Raw genomic sequence first — 16,687 nt, forward strand, 5'->3', positions numbered from 1 at the left:
AGTACACACAAACACGTGCCCACACGCACATAGACACACACATGCACACCCACAACAGCCAACTTTGTTTATTGATTGTTATTCACAGATGTTCCCTCCTGTTTCGATTTTGAACCATAAATAATCCTATAGTTTATCTGATGGTAAACGTGATTCAAAATAGAATAGTCTTCTGCCACTTAAAACCGTGCTGTGCAATGACACTGAGTAACAGGGGACAATGTCCTAGACCATGTGGCTCCATTAGTGAGATAAAAGCAAGGTTGATAAATAGTATTTTTAGTCCCCTTCTTCAACTTTCATGAATTTACATGATCTAACGGGGGACAAATGAAAAGAGGCCCGATTAGTGTGGAATGAGTTGGAAGAAAATCTATTCATCTTTGTTAGCATCCTCCTGTGTTCTTTTATGGGTCGGTTTCCAAGAAGGGGGAGCTGGGGGAGGCTTTCCCAGCCAGGGAGCAGAGCGGCGACTGACGGAGTGGCCAGCCACGGTGCTTGCGGAGCGTCCCTGTCCCCCCCACGAGAGTTCAAGATTGTGAATGTTGGTGACTTCTTAATAACCTCCCAGGGCAGTGGGAGCACCACACCCTTAAATTACCCCTCCTCACTCTTTCGAAAGATCTTGGGTGGGGGGGTCCAAGGGGGTCTTCAGACCTTCCATCAGTGGTCAAACGTAGTATTACTATAGCCACATCCCTTTGGAATTTGAAGAATGTTCACTTTAATTCCTCAATGACATATTAGCATAATAACCTACATATTGACATTCTCTGATTTAAATATTTAGCTGTGCAAGAAGAAACATTTGAATACATATCGTCCTCATTTGGAATGCCCAAAATGTAGCCTAACAGCAGATTTTAAGTGGAAAGCCTATTTTTAAATGTAGGCCTAGACTACAAGTAACCAAATAGGTTTAAAGAGAAACCAAATTTGATAAAACATGGATCTCACATTGAATCAATGGGATTCTCATTCAATTCTAACTCAACGCCATTATTTTAAAGCACAAACTATTCCCATGTAATTTTCTTAATATTGGTGATAAAACAAACAGTACATTTTTTAAAGATGTTTTAACTCATATCTGCAATTAAAATGTCATACAGTATTTGCACTCGTTTAAACAGTTGGATTTATAAATCTTCAATTTGAGCTTTTATCCTCTCTCATAATAAAATGCATTGACAGGCTGCGCGAACTATCAACATCTGTCGCTGTATTTAGTGGGCGATGGCTTTGCATGGTGTATCTGTGTCGGCAGATTAAGCAAATAACGTTATCATTTTGGAGAATCCCATTTTTTCAGCCACCCACTCCACTTGGCCCCTCCATGTGTGGTAGTCCAACCAGGCAACTGAGAAGAGAATCATTCAAGCCGGGAACGGCGTTCACAGAGATGCTGCTCTGACGGCTAAACAAGAACATCCATCGTTGAGAGAAAAAACGGACGACAATAATAACTCCCATACAGTTATGGATAATAATGAATCGTGTCTACATCTAAGTAAGTACGCTTTTCCTCACTCTTTAAAGTCTTCGGACACGAGCGGTAGGCTATATCCCGTATAGGCTGCTCTTGCAGTTAGTTAACTGCGTTGTTTGGGCAATCGCGTGTCGTTTGATAAACTGAATTATTTTTGCACAGTGGACTTTACAACCGCTGGCAATAAATAATGCGTGGCAATGTTATTTATCTATGTAGTTAACACTCGTCCCGCGCCTAATGTATAGGTCTATTGACAAGAAGGCAGTGCCAATGCACAACAAGTCAGGTGATAACTTATCTTAGTCTTGGTCAGGGTTTGGCACTTTAATTGCGTTTATGTAATTTATGGCTATTTTAACGCGCTTCTTGTTAAACTGTTTGCTGGGTCTTATTTATGGGTCTGGCTTGGCAAAGAAGTGCTTATCCATGCGACAGAATGATACATTCACCCACCTCGCCGCTGTTCTAGCGGAAAGTTAAAACAAGACCACCGTGAGAGAGTCAGACTTTTTTCACTGCACACTTCTCTTTAGTTGACCACACTTAATTGTTCTGATTGTTCTGATTGAATCATCATAATACCTTCTATCAAATAACCACGAAGTGCCCACACCACAAGCAATGAAATAAGCAGCCACGTGGTCCTAAAGACCTCGTCTGTCTGTCTTTCTATTGGAAATACGTATTATTTTCTATTCAATATTCTATCCTATTGCATGTCCTCGCATGATATACAGCCGACTTTATGTCGTTGCCTTATGCATATTTCGATTTTAGAGTTCTGAAAGTACAGGTCATGGTTACACTACTATAACACCACCTATTGGCAATCAATAATTCATTCAAGGACAACCACACATTCAAATAAAACCATGAAGAGTGGAGCCATTTACATTTGGGGATAATTATCAGAACAAACATGAATACATGCATACATTAAATGACAGCCTTCTATTATAGTATGAATTATTCTGAAAGTCTCCCAATACATTATTTCCTCATGCTTTTTATGTATGTGCAATCACATGCTCATATTGCTACAGAAGGCCTCCTTTTACTTCACTGGTTCTCTCTCTCTCTCTCTCTCTCTCTCTCTCTCTCTCTCTCTCAATTCAAGGGGCTTTATTGACATGGAAAACATATGTTTACATTGCCAAAGCAAGTGAAATGGATAAACAAAAGTGAAATAAACAATAAACAGTAAATATTACACTCACAAGTTCCAAAATAACAGAGACATTTCAAATGTCATATTATGTCTAAATACTGTGTTGTAACAATTTGAAAATAGTAAAAGTACAAAAGGGAAATGGGAATTTACAATGGTGTAGTGTATGTTCTTCACTGGTTGCCCTTTTCTTGTGGCAACAGGTCACAAATCTTGCTGCCGTGATTGCACACTGTGGTATTTCACCCTACAGTAATGGGAGTTTATCAAAATTGGATTTGTTTTCTAATTATTTGTGGGTCTGTGTAATCTGAGGGAAATATGTGTCTCTAATCTGGTCATACATTTGGCAGGAGGTTAGGAAGTGTAGCTCAGTTTCCACCTAATTTTGTGGGTAGTGTGCACATAGCCTGTCTTCTCTTGAGAGCCAGGTCTGCCTACGGCAACCTTTCTCAATAGCAAGGCTATTTTCACGGAGTCTGTATATAGTCAAAGCTTTCCTTAATTTTGGGTCAGTCACAGTGGTCAGGTATTCTGCCACTGTGTACTCTCTGTTTAGGGCCAAATAGCATTCTCGTTTGCTCAGATTGTTTTGTTAATTCTTTCCAATGTGTCTTTTTTGTTTTCTCAAGATTTGGTTGGGTCTAATTGTGTTGCTGTGTTGGGGCTCTGTGGGGCCTGTTTATTTGTGAGTATAGCCCGAGGACCAGCTTGCTTAGGGGACTCTTCTCCAGGTTCATCTCTCTGTAGGTGACGGTTTTGTTATTAAAGGTTTGGGAATCACTTCCTTTTAGGTGGTTGTAGAATTTAACGGCTCTTCTGGATTTTGATAATTAGAGGGTATCAGCCTAGTTCTGCTCTGCATGCATTATTTGGTGTTTTACGTTGTACACGGACAATATTTTTGCAGAATTCTGCATGCAGAGTCTCTCTCGCTCTCATGTGAACAAATCAGTGTTAGGCAAGTTTGTCTTTATGGGTTCATCCCAGTTTTGTCTCCTCTGCAACAGTGGACTTTGCTTTATTTGAACTTTGCATTGGTCAGACTCCTGCTCTTATCCCACTGGGCACAAACTGGTTGAATCAATGTTGTTTCCACGTCCTTTCAACAAAATAAATCAATGCGATGATGTTGGATAAATGTGGGAAGCTGATTGGATTTGCAAAAAGTCATCAATGTCAAGTAACTTCTGGGTTTTGTCATTTTTTTCCCCACCCAACTTTGAACCTACAGTAAATCCAATGACATGGTTCAAAGTCTTGTTGATTTCACGTTGAATTTCCGCTAGTTGACAACTCAATAAAATGACAATCAAAATGTTGAAAGGATGTCTGTGCTCAGTGGGATGTGTGTATCAGTGAAGGGGAAAAGGTCCACTGGGTCTACCTGGTTAGTCCAACCAAAATGAAAACGTGAAAGACAATCAGCAGCTCCTGTGGGACATTGAAAGTTAAGTTAGAAAACGACTTTACTAATAAAAATAAAAACGTATATTGATTGATTTAATTAATTAGACAACTAGGAGCACATATAATCATTATTTTGTGGGTGCTTATCTTTGTCCTCTTTCACACATGTACAAGTGTGTATTTAACACGTGTGAATTGGAAATGTGTTTTTTTGCTTATCCTCAACTCTCCCTGAGACACCCTCAGAGAGAGGGGTCACGGCCAGGCTTAGGCATTATCAACGGCGAACCTGGAGCAATTAGTGCCTTGCTCAAGGGCACATCGACAGAATTTTTCTCGCCTTTCGGTTGCTGGGCCAAAAGGCTACCTTTTTATTTAACTAAACAAGGCAGTTAAGAACAAACTATTATTTTACAATGATGGCCTACCACGACATACCCTAACCCAGCTGATGCTGGGCCAATTGCGCTATGGGACTCCCAATCACAGCCGGTTGTGATACAGCCCAGGATTGAACCAGGGTCTGTAGTGACACTTCTAGCACTGAGATGCAGTGCCTTAGACCGCTGCACCACTCGCTGCACCTACCTGCTACCCCCCAATACAATGGAAGAACACATCTTAGTTGAGTAGGAAGCACCCATGTTGGCTCTATGGTCACGCCTGTGAGTGTGCTGATCTCTTCTTGCAGCAAGCAGTCAAAGAGAAGGAGAATTCATGTGGCCAAGTCATTAGGGTTTTTACTGCCAATGGTGATTAGGAAGGCTGACTTGGGATCAGCCCTTTTAACAACACAAGGCTACTAATACTCTCGTCCACTGACTGAGCCTCTCAGAGAATGCAAGAGAATGGTTTGAGGCTATTTGATTACTGAAAATATGCATTTAATAGCACCATTCATGCATTTCAAACAACTTGAAGGTGTATTTAAGCTGCATGTCAACTATCGTGTTTTCTTATGCCAGGCTATCTGAGGATAACTTCACTATTAACAGCAACTCTTATTTTCTTTCGGCCAAAATATGACAATACTGTTGGGGTTGTAACAGCAGAACTAGAACTATCAGGTAAATCCGCAACTCTGAACCTGAGTAGTAGAATTTGTAATAGACATATCCTCTCAAATCAAATCAAAATGTATTGGTCACATACATGTGTGTAGTAGATGTTATTGCGGGTGTAGCGAAATGCTTGTGTTTCTAGCTCCAACAGTGCAGTAATATCTAACAAGTAATATCTAACAATTGCACAACAATACACACAATGCACACACATCTAAGTAAAGGAACGGAATTAAGAATATATAACTATATGAACGTATATGAACTATATGAGTGGCATAGACTAAGATACACTAGAATAGAATACAGTATATACATATGAGATGACTAATGCAAAATATATACACATTATTAAAATGACTAGTGTTCCATTTATTAAAGTGGCCAGTAATTAAAATCTCCCTTCATGAGTTATTCCACCATTGACATCCTTCTCAGTGCTGACCAGGTTTGTTTAAAAAAAAAGCACGGATAGGCAACTTTGATGGGGGTGTGGACCACAACAAAAGTGGAACTCATCATGAGGGGCCACAGTTGCTCCTGGGTCTGTGTACCCACATCCATATACGCCCTCCACCTTGCGAGCAAAACATTTTAGCGGCCCCCCTCGTGACAGTGAAGAGAATTTTGCAATTTTATAACTTATTTCATGCAATTCTACTAATTTTGCCATTGGACGAATAGAAAAATGTGCAGGTTTACAGCTAATTTCCTACAATTCTACACAATTTGCCATAAGGTGGAGGAAAATGTTTGCCGTTTTTTTATACGATAACTGATGATCAATGGGCCCCACCTAGATCGGTAATTCAAACTTGCTCACTACAAGTTTAGATAGCTGGCTGCTAGACTAATTTACCAATCTAAAAAAAGAAATGGCGACATGGGCTAATTGAGTGACTGCTGATACACAACCACATTTCAAAATTGCACCTTGTATATTATATTATTCTAACTCTCAACGGTAAGTTGAGACCACGGTTTTCTTTATTTTTTGGGGACTATTTTCTACATTGTAGAATAATAGTGAAGACATAAAAACTATGAAATAACACATGGAATCATGTAGTTAACAAAAAAAGTGTTACACATATATTTTATATTTGAGTCTTCAAAGTAGCCACCCTTTGCCTTGATGACAGCTTTGCACTCTCTGGGCATTCTCTCAACCAGCTTCATGATGTAGTCACCTGGAATGCATTTCAATTAACAGGTGTGCCTTGTTAAAAGTTAATTTGTTGAATTTCTTTCCTTCTTAATGCATTTTAGCCAATTAGTGACAAGGTAGGGGTGGTATACAGAAAATAGCCATATTTGGCAAAAGACAATGTCCATATTATGGCAAGAACAGCTCAAATAAGAAAAGAGAAATGATAGTCCATCATGACTGTAAGACATGAAGGTCAGTCAATCTGGACAATTTCAAGAACTTGCAGTTGCAAAAACCATCAAGTGCTATGATGAAACTGGCTCTCATGAGGACCGCCACAGGCAAAGAAGACACAGAGTTACCTATGCTGCAGAGGATAAGTTCATTAGAGTTAACTGCACCTTAGATTGCAGCCCAAATAAATGCTTCACAGAGTTCAAGTCATAGACACATCTCAACATCAACTGTTCAGAGACTGTGTGAATCAGACCTCTATGTTCGAATTGCTGCAACAACAAAAAACACTATTAAAGGACACCAATAATAAGAAGAGACTTGCTTGGGCCAAGGAACACGAGCAATGGATATTAGACTGGTGGAAATCTGTTCTTTGGTCTGATGAGTCCAAATTAGAGATGTTTGGTTCCAACCACTGTGTCTTTGTGAAACGCAGAGTAGGTGAACGGATGATCTCCACATGTGTGGTTCCCACCGTTAAGCATGGAGGTGTGATGGTGCTTTGCTGGGGACACTGTCAGTGATTTATTTAGAATTTAAGGCACACTTAACCAGCATGGCTACCACAGCATTCTGCAGTGATACACCATCCCATCTGGTTTGCGCTTTGTGGGACTATCAACAGGACAATGACCCAGAACACACCTCCAGGCTGTGTAAGGGCTATTTGACCAAGAAGGAGATTGATGGAGTTCTGCATCAGATGACCTGGACTCCACAATTAACTGACCTCAACCCAATTGATATGGTTTGGGATGAGTTGGACCGCAGAGTGAAAGAAAGGCATCCAACAAATGCTCAGCATATGTGGGAACTCCTTCAAGACTGTTGGAAAAGCATTCCTCATGAAACTGGCTGAGAGAATGCCAAGAGGGTGCAAAGCTGTCATCAAGGCAAAGGTTGGCTACATTGAAGAATCTAAAATGTAAAATATATTTTTCGTTACTACATGATTCCATACAGTATGTGTTATTTCATAGTTTTGATATCCTTACTATTATTCTACAATGTAATGAGTAGGTGTGTCCAAACTTTTGACTGGTACTGTATATATCATTTTGTTTTTGTCCGCAGGCCTACAAGTTTCCCATCCCTGATAAAAAGGTTGTTACATATATGTAATTTTGAAAATCACAGGGAAATTATGTTGTAGTAAAACATTTAGACCCAGGTTTTGAAACAGATAACAATGAATTATACTCAGCAGCAGCATAGTAAGAAGAGGATATGAATAAGTCGTTCAGATTCCTCGGAAATCTAAAAAAAAGTCCCACAGTTATACTTTGTTCACTATTTATACATATATAACACTAGCACACATCCTTCCTACTTACGCCCACTTAATTGCCCCAAAACTGTATAGAACTGGGATGGCAGCGTGATTTCAGTGTTGAGACTTCCTAATATCACTGAATAAATCAGCCTCAGTTCATATGGGGCTTCACAGACAGACAAGACGGACGGACGGGTGACAGACAGAGAGCCAGACAGACAGCAGATGAGCAAACATATAGATGGACAGATGGACAGACGGATATAGAAGAGAGACTTAAAAACATCTTCAGTAGACCAAGTTAGGCTGTCTGTCAGGGGTGAAGCCACATGAACTGATTTTGATTCCTTCAGTGCTATTTGAGCGGTGCTCAAAAAATGTAGTATCCACTTCTGCCTCTCCTCCAGGGAACTAAGACCTGCCGGGAGAGGAGCCGTAGCTCTCCCTTCTCAATACCTCTCTCTCTCTCTTTCTTTGTTTCTCCCTCTTCCTCCCTCCATCTCTCCACAGACACAGAGGGATCCAACGGCCCAACATGGGGCTAATGTTTCATTGACAATTATTTGATGATGTCCCTTAATGGGTAGTACAAGGCCCATGGTGTTTTGGGTCCTGGGCACTGAGAGGCCCTCTATGTGCTGCTGTGTTTGGAAAGGGGTTAGGAGATAAAGAGAGGAAAGAGAGTGGGGAGATCAGGTGGCACCTTCAGTCCTTCACTCTCACTCTCTTTATCCCTCTCCCTCTCTTGCTTGGCATTCAACAACACACCTGTTTCTTATCAGCTATCAGTATGTAGCTTGGTACTTGTCGAATCTGTGTGTGTTTGTGCATGTTAGTGCGTGTGCGTGTGAGAACGCTGTAGTTGTGTGTGTCTGTGTTTCATTCCCTCTGTCCGCCCAACTATGTCTTATGTGTGTTAGTATCTAGTTTAATTACCCAGGACCCTCTGCTTTCTGTCTGACCCAAATCCATCCTATAGGAACAGCCTCAGGTCTCTGTCTGTCTTGTCATCATTACCTGGTTCCTACCATGCTCTGTGGTTTCCAATGCGCTTGCTGCTGTGGGCTACACTCCTCCACCTGACTCATTGTGTTTGGATGCTATAACCATCCGCCTCAATCCTACATACACCATTCTGTTCTTCATTTTTTCATGTTATTGTCATTTGTTGCCCCTCTCTCTCCTTTGCTCTCTCTCTTTTTCTTCCTTCCTTTCTTTCTTTCTTTCTTTCTTTCTGAATGGGGAACTCAGAAATAGTCTGGACAGAAATAGAGTCAGGGCCAGGCACTATGCTCTGTGGCGACTGTTCTATACACTGGCAGGCTTGTGATTCTGAATCAGTTCCCTTATCTAATTGTCATTTTTTTCTGCCCCAGTCTGGGCCAATCCTAGTGCTTCAGTATAGTGCAGCTCCACAGATCGAGAGGGGCTCGAGGTTGGCTTCACTCTTTATGTAAACTTCATAATGTTGTAGCCTCTTGTAGGATGATTGGGGAATTCAATAGACTAGCCAGTATATCATATAGATGTAGATAGTCACTATATTACTATGTCATACAGTAACTTCTTGTATTACAACATAACGTCTCAATGTAGAGATGTTTATCAGATTGTTTTTGTTGTGCGAGTTCAATTGGGGTCAGACTTAGCAGACAGTTTCTTAGAGAAAAATATCATTGACGGCACAGTAGCCCCAACAGACGCGTGAAGCCTTGGAGACACATACAGTTCTGTTCAGTAGCTCTATAGATCAGCATCAATACACTGTGTCCTCCAGGACCCATCCCAAGATAATCCTCTTTAATCCTGCAACAACTGGCACAGTCCACCATCAGACCCCCCCGCCCCCTCTACGCAACACACAAAGGCATCTACATAACGCACACTCACACACACTTACGCAAGCACACACACACACAGGTACATAATAACACACACACGTACACACTCCCTCTCCGAAATCCACAGACGGCGGGCCCGTCCTCTGCTACCCCCTGGCCACATGGCATATGACAGCCCCCCCCCCCCTCCCCACCACTACTCCCCATCATCCCCCACCCCTCTGTTAATCAGTACATGAAATAGACACCAGGATGGAAATGTAAGCCTCCTATGCAGAGAGAGAGAGGGAGAGCTCAGCAGACCAGGGTTTCTGTACAGCAGGAGCCCATTCGAAATGTAGCTAATGACTTTATGCATTGCGACTGATGTTACACCATACTTAGAAAACAGACTCAATAAAGATCCATGGAATGACGGTGAACATGTATGAAATGGTGATTCGAACGCCTATTACCACATGCATTTGTAATCGCCTTATGTCACTGTCACATGTCCAAGGCTGTTTATGTAAATACATAAACAGCTGTAAGTTACATGTGTCATGCCTGTTATAATGACGGTGCTGCTGAATAGTCAAAATAGTTATAAAAAAAACACACATTTAGATTGGTATGATTACAGATGTAACGGAGTTGACATGTCTAAATGTAAGGGAGTTGACATTTCTCACGTGATAATTGAACAATTAAAGAGTCAAACTGCAATGAAGTGTAGGTAATATGATAACAGTCAAATGGTGCAGTTTAGTATGATACTAGAGAGGTACTCTGCCTTGGTTACAGTACATTATGCCATATTCTACGAGATACGACATTATATGAGATAGAAAATGGAGTGCTGACAAAGTGCCAACTCCGCATAGAGTTCAAGTAGTCTCGGGCCACTATATCCACAGTATATCAGTAGTTGACTCTATATTCCCATTAGTAACCATTAGCAACGTTACTGTGTCTTCCCGTGTAATAGTGAGGTGTTTTACCAATGAATGTGATGCTTTGACTTGGACTGAAAGGACTCGCTACGTCCTTTCTGTCTCCTCACATACTCTGACCATACAAGTTAATGATGTCTGCTTGGCTGCAATCCAAGGCCCCACTGGGTGTTTGAGAGCCCACCCGACAGGATAGAATTCCCTCCTTTTCTAGGCTAAATCCCTTAAGACGCACATAACAGGGACAGATACTGAGTGTGTACACAGCATGTCCGAGCAGGTCCGGATCCAGAATTGTAAATAATGTCACGGGTCTTTGTCGGATCTGATATGATTGTCACGGGTCTCGTTATGTGTAAAAAAACAACAACAAAAAACGACTGCTGTAGAGAGAGAAAGTGTGTATAATTTATGCTGCTGTTCTTTGCTTTTCACGAGTGTGTAGCTTGTTGTTGTTGTTGTTGTCCAATCATAAGTCATCAAAGCGGCACTAAGCTACAGTCAGAGCCAACCCTGTGTGGAAAAAGTTAGGCGAGAACGTTACAGTATTTAATCAATAGAATTCAAAGTTAAAGGAGAAGGATAGGCTATACCTACCAAGAGCCAACATGTAGGCTGCTACGTTATATTCCGAATGGAGTTATTTGTAACTATGAGAACGTGCACGCACCGCAGCCTCAGTTAGCCTAGTTAGCTAAAGTTAGCTAGCTTAACTAGCTTCTCCCGGTTTGATGCAGTCAATACAGGTACTACGTCATCATATTGGATGATAAATAACCTAGCTACGGCAGTTATTAGTCTACTATAACGCGAGTCGGCTTGGTTAGTTGCGGTCTCTCGTTTCTCTCTATCCCTCCTCCACGTTCCCCATGTCACTCACTCACAGTAGCTGACGCACACAGTATGGCCCCTGCTAGAGCATCACCTCTACCTCCTCTCCTCACGCTTTACCAGCTCCGGTTAATAAAGTAGTTTACGTGTATTTTTCTCCTGCTTCCCTCACTCGGATCGGACTGGGTAAGGATCTGACTAGGTGTATACGGAACGGGTCTAGTTATCATATGTGCGTTCAGAACGGGTCTCTATATTGTAAAAAATAATTGATGCATATTGGGTCTGGATTTTTTTTATTTCACCATTATTTAACTAGGCATGTCAGTTAAGAACAAATTCTTAATTCACAATGACGGCCTACCGGGAAGCAGGGGGTTAACTACCTTGTCAGCTTGGGGATTCAATCCAGCAACCTTTCTGTTACTGGCCCAACGCTCTAACCCATTGGGGGCTGCTACCTGCCGCCCCAGTGGGATATTCCCGTTTTGGAACAGGACCCGTGAAGGTCTCTACAGTGTTTCAGGAAGCTGCACACTCTCTTGGGACTGACATCATTTTAACATGACATTGAAAATCCTCTCCTGTCTTTCATACACATTATATGTAATAATATAACCATATTTCTGCTTCTACATTATATTCTACATTTGATTTTGGGGTAGCCTATATTATTTGAAACAGTGTATTTGATATGCCTACCAAGGCATATGTCTTGCACAGTATGCTCTGTAATTATTTGATGTTTGAATACACACCAACTTAGTGAAATGTCATTAGTGCTGCTCTCCTACCAGCTGTGTTTTTCAGTCGACTTGTAATTGCTCTGTTTGTTTCGCTGTGTATAAAGCCTCATCTGTAACATAATGGCCCAGCCACTCTGAGAGAGATGCGATGTTGCCTCTGATAGAAGCTGGGGCCTAACAGACATCATCAACTATTCATTCCCTACACACACATTGACAGCTGGGCGTGCTGTAAATAACCAGGTTGGAGATGCTTACAGGGGGTAAGAGGATTATACGGTCCCTGATTGATCCGACATTATCTTCATTTTGACAGGAATGAGTGGGCTCTGTCTCCACACACAATACCAGGGCTGGTCTATGATCAGTTTTGCCTCTCAGATAATAATTAACTTCTACTGAGAGGCTTTGTGAATATCCTCAGGCCAGACCAGAGCCTTACGGAAGTAAGCTTTATGTGTCATCTCTTTGAGTGTGGAGCCAGTTTGTGGACCCATTTTGTTTGTCAGAGCCCTATACTACAAATGTTTGAGGAGTTAGCGAGGTAACGTTGGTCAACTCTGAGTTCAACTTGGGATGATTGGTACCAATGAAAGTGGCTCACCTTTTAGTCAGGTACTTTTAGTCAGGCAACGAGTCTTTCAGAACTAACCTGCTCCGGAGCAGGCTAACTCAGGGCTAACTACATTTATCCTGATTGAAGTGTCTGAGCCACGAGTTGAGGACCACTTCAATCAGATTCCGTCCATCCCGCAAAGATTGCATCATCATCATCCACTTCATTTGAGGAAGACAATATTTTATTAATTTGTATGATTCAATGCAAATATTTTATCGATAGGAGTGGGGAAAAAAGGTGCTTGTGCATTGATAACCAATGTAATAAAATAAAGATTGCATTTCTAAAAGTCTATTTCACACCGTAACCTGCTGAATTTGCAAGTTAACTTGAATTCAATTTAGATTTCGGCACAAATGAAAATGATTTGCTAATGCATTGATGTATAAGCATTGTCTCAATGAAGAGTTCGGTGATCGACGAGCCACCTGTGACATGCACGCGCAGTTAGCCTGCTAGTGACACAGCGGTCTAAGGCACTGCATCTCAGTGCAAGAGATGTCACTACAGTCCCTGGTTTGAATCCAGGTGGTATCACATCTGGCCCTGATTGGGAGTCCCATCGGGTGGTGCACATTTGGCCCAGCCTCGTCCAGGTATGGCAGGGGAAGGCCGTCATTGTAGAATAAGAATTTGTTCTTAATAACCTTTTGTGACTAGGGGCTAGTATTTTCATTTTTGGAAAAATAACGTTCCCATAGTAAACGGGATATTTTGTCAGGACAAGATGCTAGAATATGCATATAATTGACAGCAACACTCTAAAGTTTCCAAAACTGTAAAAATATTGTCTCTGAGTATAACAGAACTGATATTGCAGGCGAAAGCCTGAGAAAATTCCAATCCGGAAGTGCCTCATGTTTTGAAAGCACTGCGTTCCAATGCGTCCCTATTGAGAAGTGAATTGGCTATCAACCAGATTACTTTTTCTACGTATTCCCCAAGGTGTCTACAGCATTGTGACGTAGTTTTACGCATTTCTGTTGAAGAATACCCGTAAGCGGCTACATTGTGTAAGTGGTCACCTGATGGCTTTCAGAGTGATTCTCGCGTAAAATACAGAGGTAGCCATTTCTCCAATCGGTTCTACTGAAAAACCAATTGTCCCGGTGGATATATTATCGAATAGATATTTGAAAAACACCTTGAAGATTGATTATAAACAATGTTTGCCATGTTTCTGTTGATATTATTGAGCTAATTTGGAATATTTTTCAGCGTTTTCGTGACTGTAATATCCGGCCGATTTCTCAGCCAAACGTGAAGAACAAACGGAGCTATTTCGCCTGCAAAAATAATATTTTTGGAAAAAATTAACATTGGCTATCAAACTGGGAGTCTCGTGAGTGAAAACATCCGAAGCTCATCAAAGGTAAATGATTTAATTTGATTGCTTTTCTGATTTCCGTGACCAAGTTACCTGCTGCTAGCTGGACAAAATGCTATGCTAGGCTATCGATAAACTTACACAAATGCTTGTCTAGCTTTGGCTATAAAGCATATTTTGAAAATCTGAGATGACAGGGCAATTAACAAAAGGTTAAGCTGTTTCTCAGTATATTTCACTTTTGATTTTCATGGATAGGAATATATTCTAGTAATATTTAAGTCCGTTGAGTTATGCTAATTAGAGTCAGTCGATGATTATGCTCCCGGACCCGGGATGGGGAGTCACTAGAGTTAACTGACTTGCCTAGTTAAATAAAGGTTAAATAAAAAATTAGCGGCAGGCGGACGAGCAATATCCACTGTCATAGTACGGATGAATCCTGAGCTGGAATGGGAAGGTAACGGAAGCTGGTTAGCTTTAGAAAACCATGAGTAGATCTAGCTTGCTTCGTAGGATACCCCTCAGGCCTGGAGGCTACAGGCTTAAACACTGTTTATATGATTTACTTGAAGAGCTCACCAATATAAATTATTATAGTGATACGTTCTGTATCTCTTAATAAATAAATAAATAAAAACACCTTAAGCCAGATGATGTTTGTATGGTGGCATACTCAAGTACATTCATGTGTGTGCGTGTTTTTGGTTTTACTATCCTTGTGAGGACCAGAAGTCCTTACAAGGATAGTAAAACAAAGAAAATTCGGACAATTTGCCGGTCCCCACAAGGAAAAAGGCTATTTTAGGCTTAGGGGTTATGTTAGGGTTAAATTAGGGTGTCACACCCTGACCGTAGATATCCTTTTAATTCTCTATTTGGTTAGGTCAGGGTGTGACTAAGGTGGCAATCTATGTTTTCTATTTCTTTGTTGGCCGGGTATGGTTTCCAATCAGAGGCAGCTGTCTATCGTTGTCTCTGATTGGGGATCAAACTTAGGCAGCCTTTTTTCCACCTTAGTTTGTGGGATCTTGTTTTTGTACTGTTGCTTTCCAGCCCTACAGAAATGTGCATTTCGTTTTTTTTCTTCTTTTGTTTTTCTCGGTGTCATCAATAAAAGAAAGATGTACACCTACCACGCTGCACCTTGGTCTACTCCTTCCAACGACAAACGTAACATCGGGTTAGGGGTTAAGGTTTAGATTCAGGGTTAGGGAAAATAGGATTTTGAATGGGAATCAACTGTTCGGTCCCAACAAGGATAGTAAAACAAATGTGTGTGTACTTATGTGTGAGAGTGAGGGGCCTCTTTCCTGTTGGAATGTGACATTGAGCAAGCATTAATATCACAGGGGGGGGATGTGTAAAGAGAGAGCGTGAGTGTGTATTTGTGTGTGTGTGTGTGTGTACCACTACAACTGCTTGTAACACACACATGATCATGTGCTGCCAGCTCGTTGTCTGCATTGGAAGGGTCAAATCCCCCTTCAGAATTCAGAGGTGATCGGCTGCAGACATGAGAATCATAACAGGTGTTGAAGATTCCAGAGGGAAAATGGAAAGCGACTTAATAGACGTTAGCCAATCAGAGTTGGAAATGTATGGAAACTACCAGTCCCTGATGCTCATTCCTGGATTCCTGCATTCAGAAAGTATTCATACTCATTCATACCCATTGACTTATTCCACATTTTGTTGTGTTACAGCCTGAATATATGTTTTCTCTCTCACCCATCTACACACAATACTCCATAATGACAAAGTTAATTTTTTTTTTTAGAAATGTTATCAAAGTGTTCACACCCCTGAGTCAATACATGTTAGAATCACCTTTGGCAGTGATTACAGCTGTGTTTCTGGGCACTCAGTCTACTCAGGAACATTCAATGTCGCCTTGGTAAGCAACTCCAGTGTATATTTGACCTTGCATTTGAGGTTTTCCTGCTGAAAAGTGAATTTGTCTCCCAGTGTCTGTTGGAAAGCAGACTGAATCATGTTTTCCTCTAGGATTTTGCTTGTGCTTAGCTCTATTCAGTTTATTTTTAACCCAAAATAATCCATAGTTTTTGCCAATGAAAAGCATACCCATAACATGATGCAGGTTTTGGAATATGTTTTATTATGTACAGTTTTCCTTCCTTTCACTATGTCATTCAGGTTAGTATTTTGAAGTAATTACAATGTTGTTGATCCATCCTCAGTTTTCTTTTATCACAGCCATTCAACACTGTAACTGTTTTAAAGTTACCTTTGACCTCATGGTGAAATCCCTGAGCGGTTTCCTTCCTCTCCGGCAACTGCGTTAGGAAGGACGCATGTATCTTTGTAGTGACTGGGTGTATTGATACACCATCCAAAGTGTAATTAATAACTTCACCATGCTCAAAGGGATATTCAGTGTCTGCTTTTTTAAATATTTACCTATCTACCAATAGGTGCCTTTCTTTGCGAGGCATTGGAAAATCTGTCTGTTCTTTGTGGTTGAGTCTGTGTTTGACATTCACTGCTTGACTGAGGGATGTTACAGATAATTATATTTGTGGGGTACAGAGATGAGGTAGTCATTCAAAAATAATGATAAACACTATTATTGCACACAG

At 41.0% G+C, this 16,687-nt stretch overlaps 1 protein-coding gene across 2 annotated transcripts in view; it reads left to right on the plus strand.

The window, feature by feature from the left end:
* Positions 1-1,285: 1,285 nt before the first annotated feature.
* rxrga (retinoid x receptor, gamma a) overlaps positions 1,286-16,687 on the plus strand; it is a 46,239-nt gene continuing 30,837 nt past the window's right edge. For both annotated transcript variants that reach the window (XM_064939348.1, XM_064939359.1), the window contains exon 1: positions 1,286-1,510. In XM_064939348.1, the coding sequence (XP_064795420.1) occupies positions 1,480-1,510 (31 nt within the window). In that variant the 5' untranslated portion in view covers positions 1,286-1,479. The remainder of the gene's footprint in view (positions 1,511-16,687) is intronic.

This window comes from Oncorhynchus masou, chromosome 3 (genome assembly GCF_036934945.1).
Source record: "Oncorhynchus masou masou isolate Uvic2021 chromosome 3, UVic_Omas_1.1, whole genome shotgun sequence".
Lineage (NCBI taxonomy): Eukaryota > Metazoa > Chordata > Actinopteri > Salmoniformes > Salmonidae > Oncorhynchus > Oncorhynchus masou.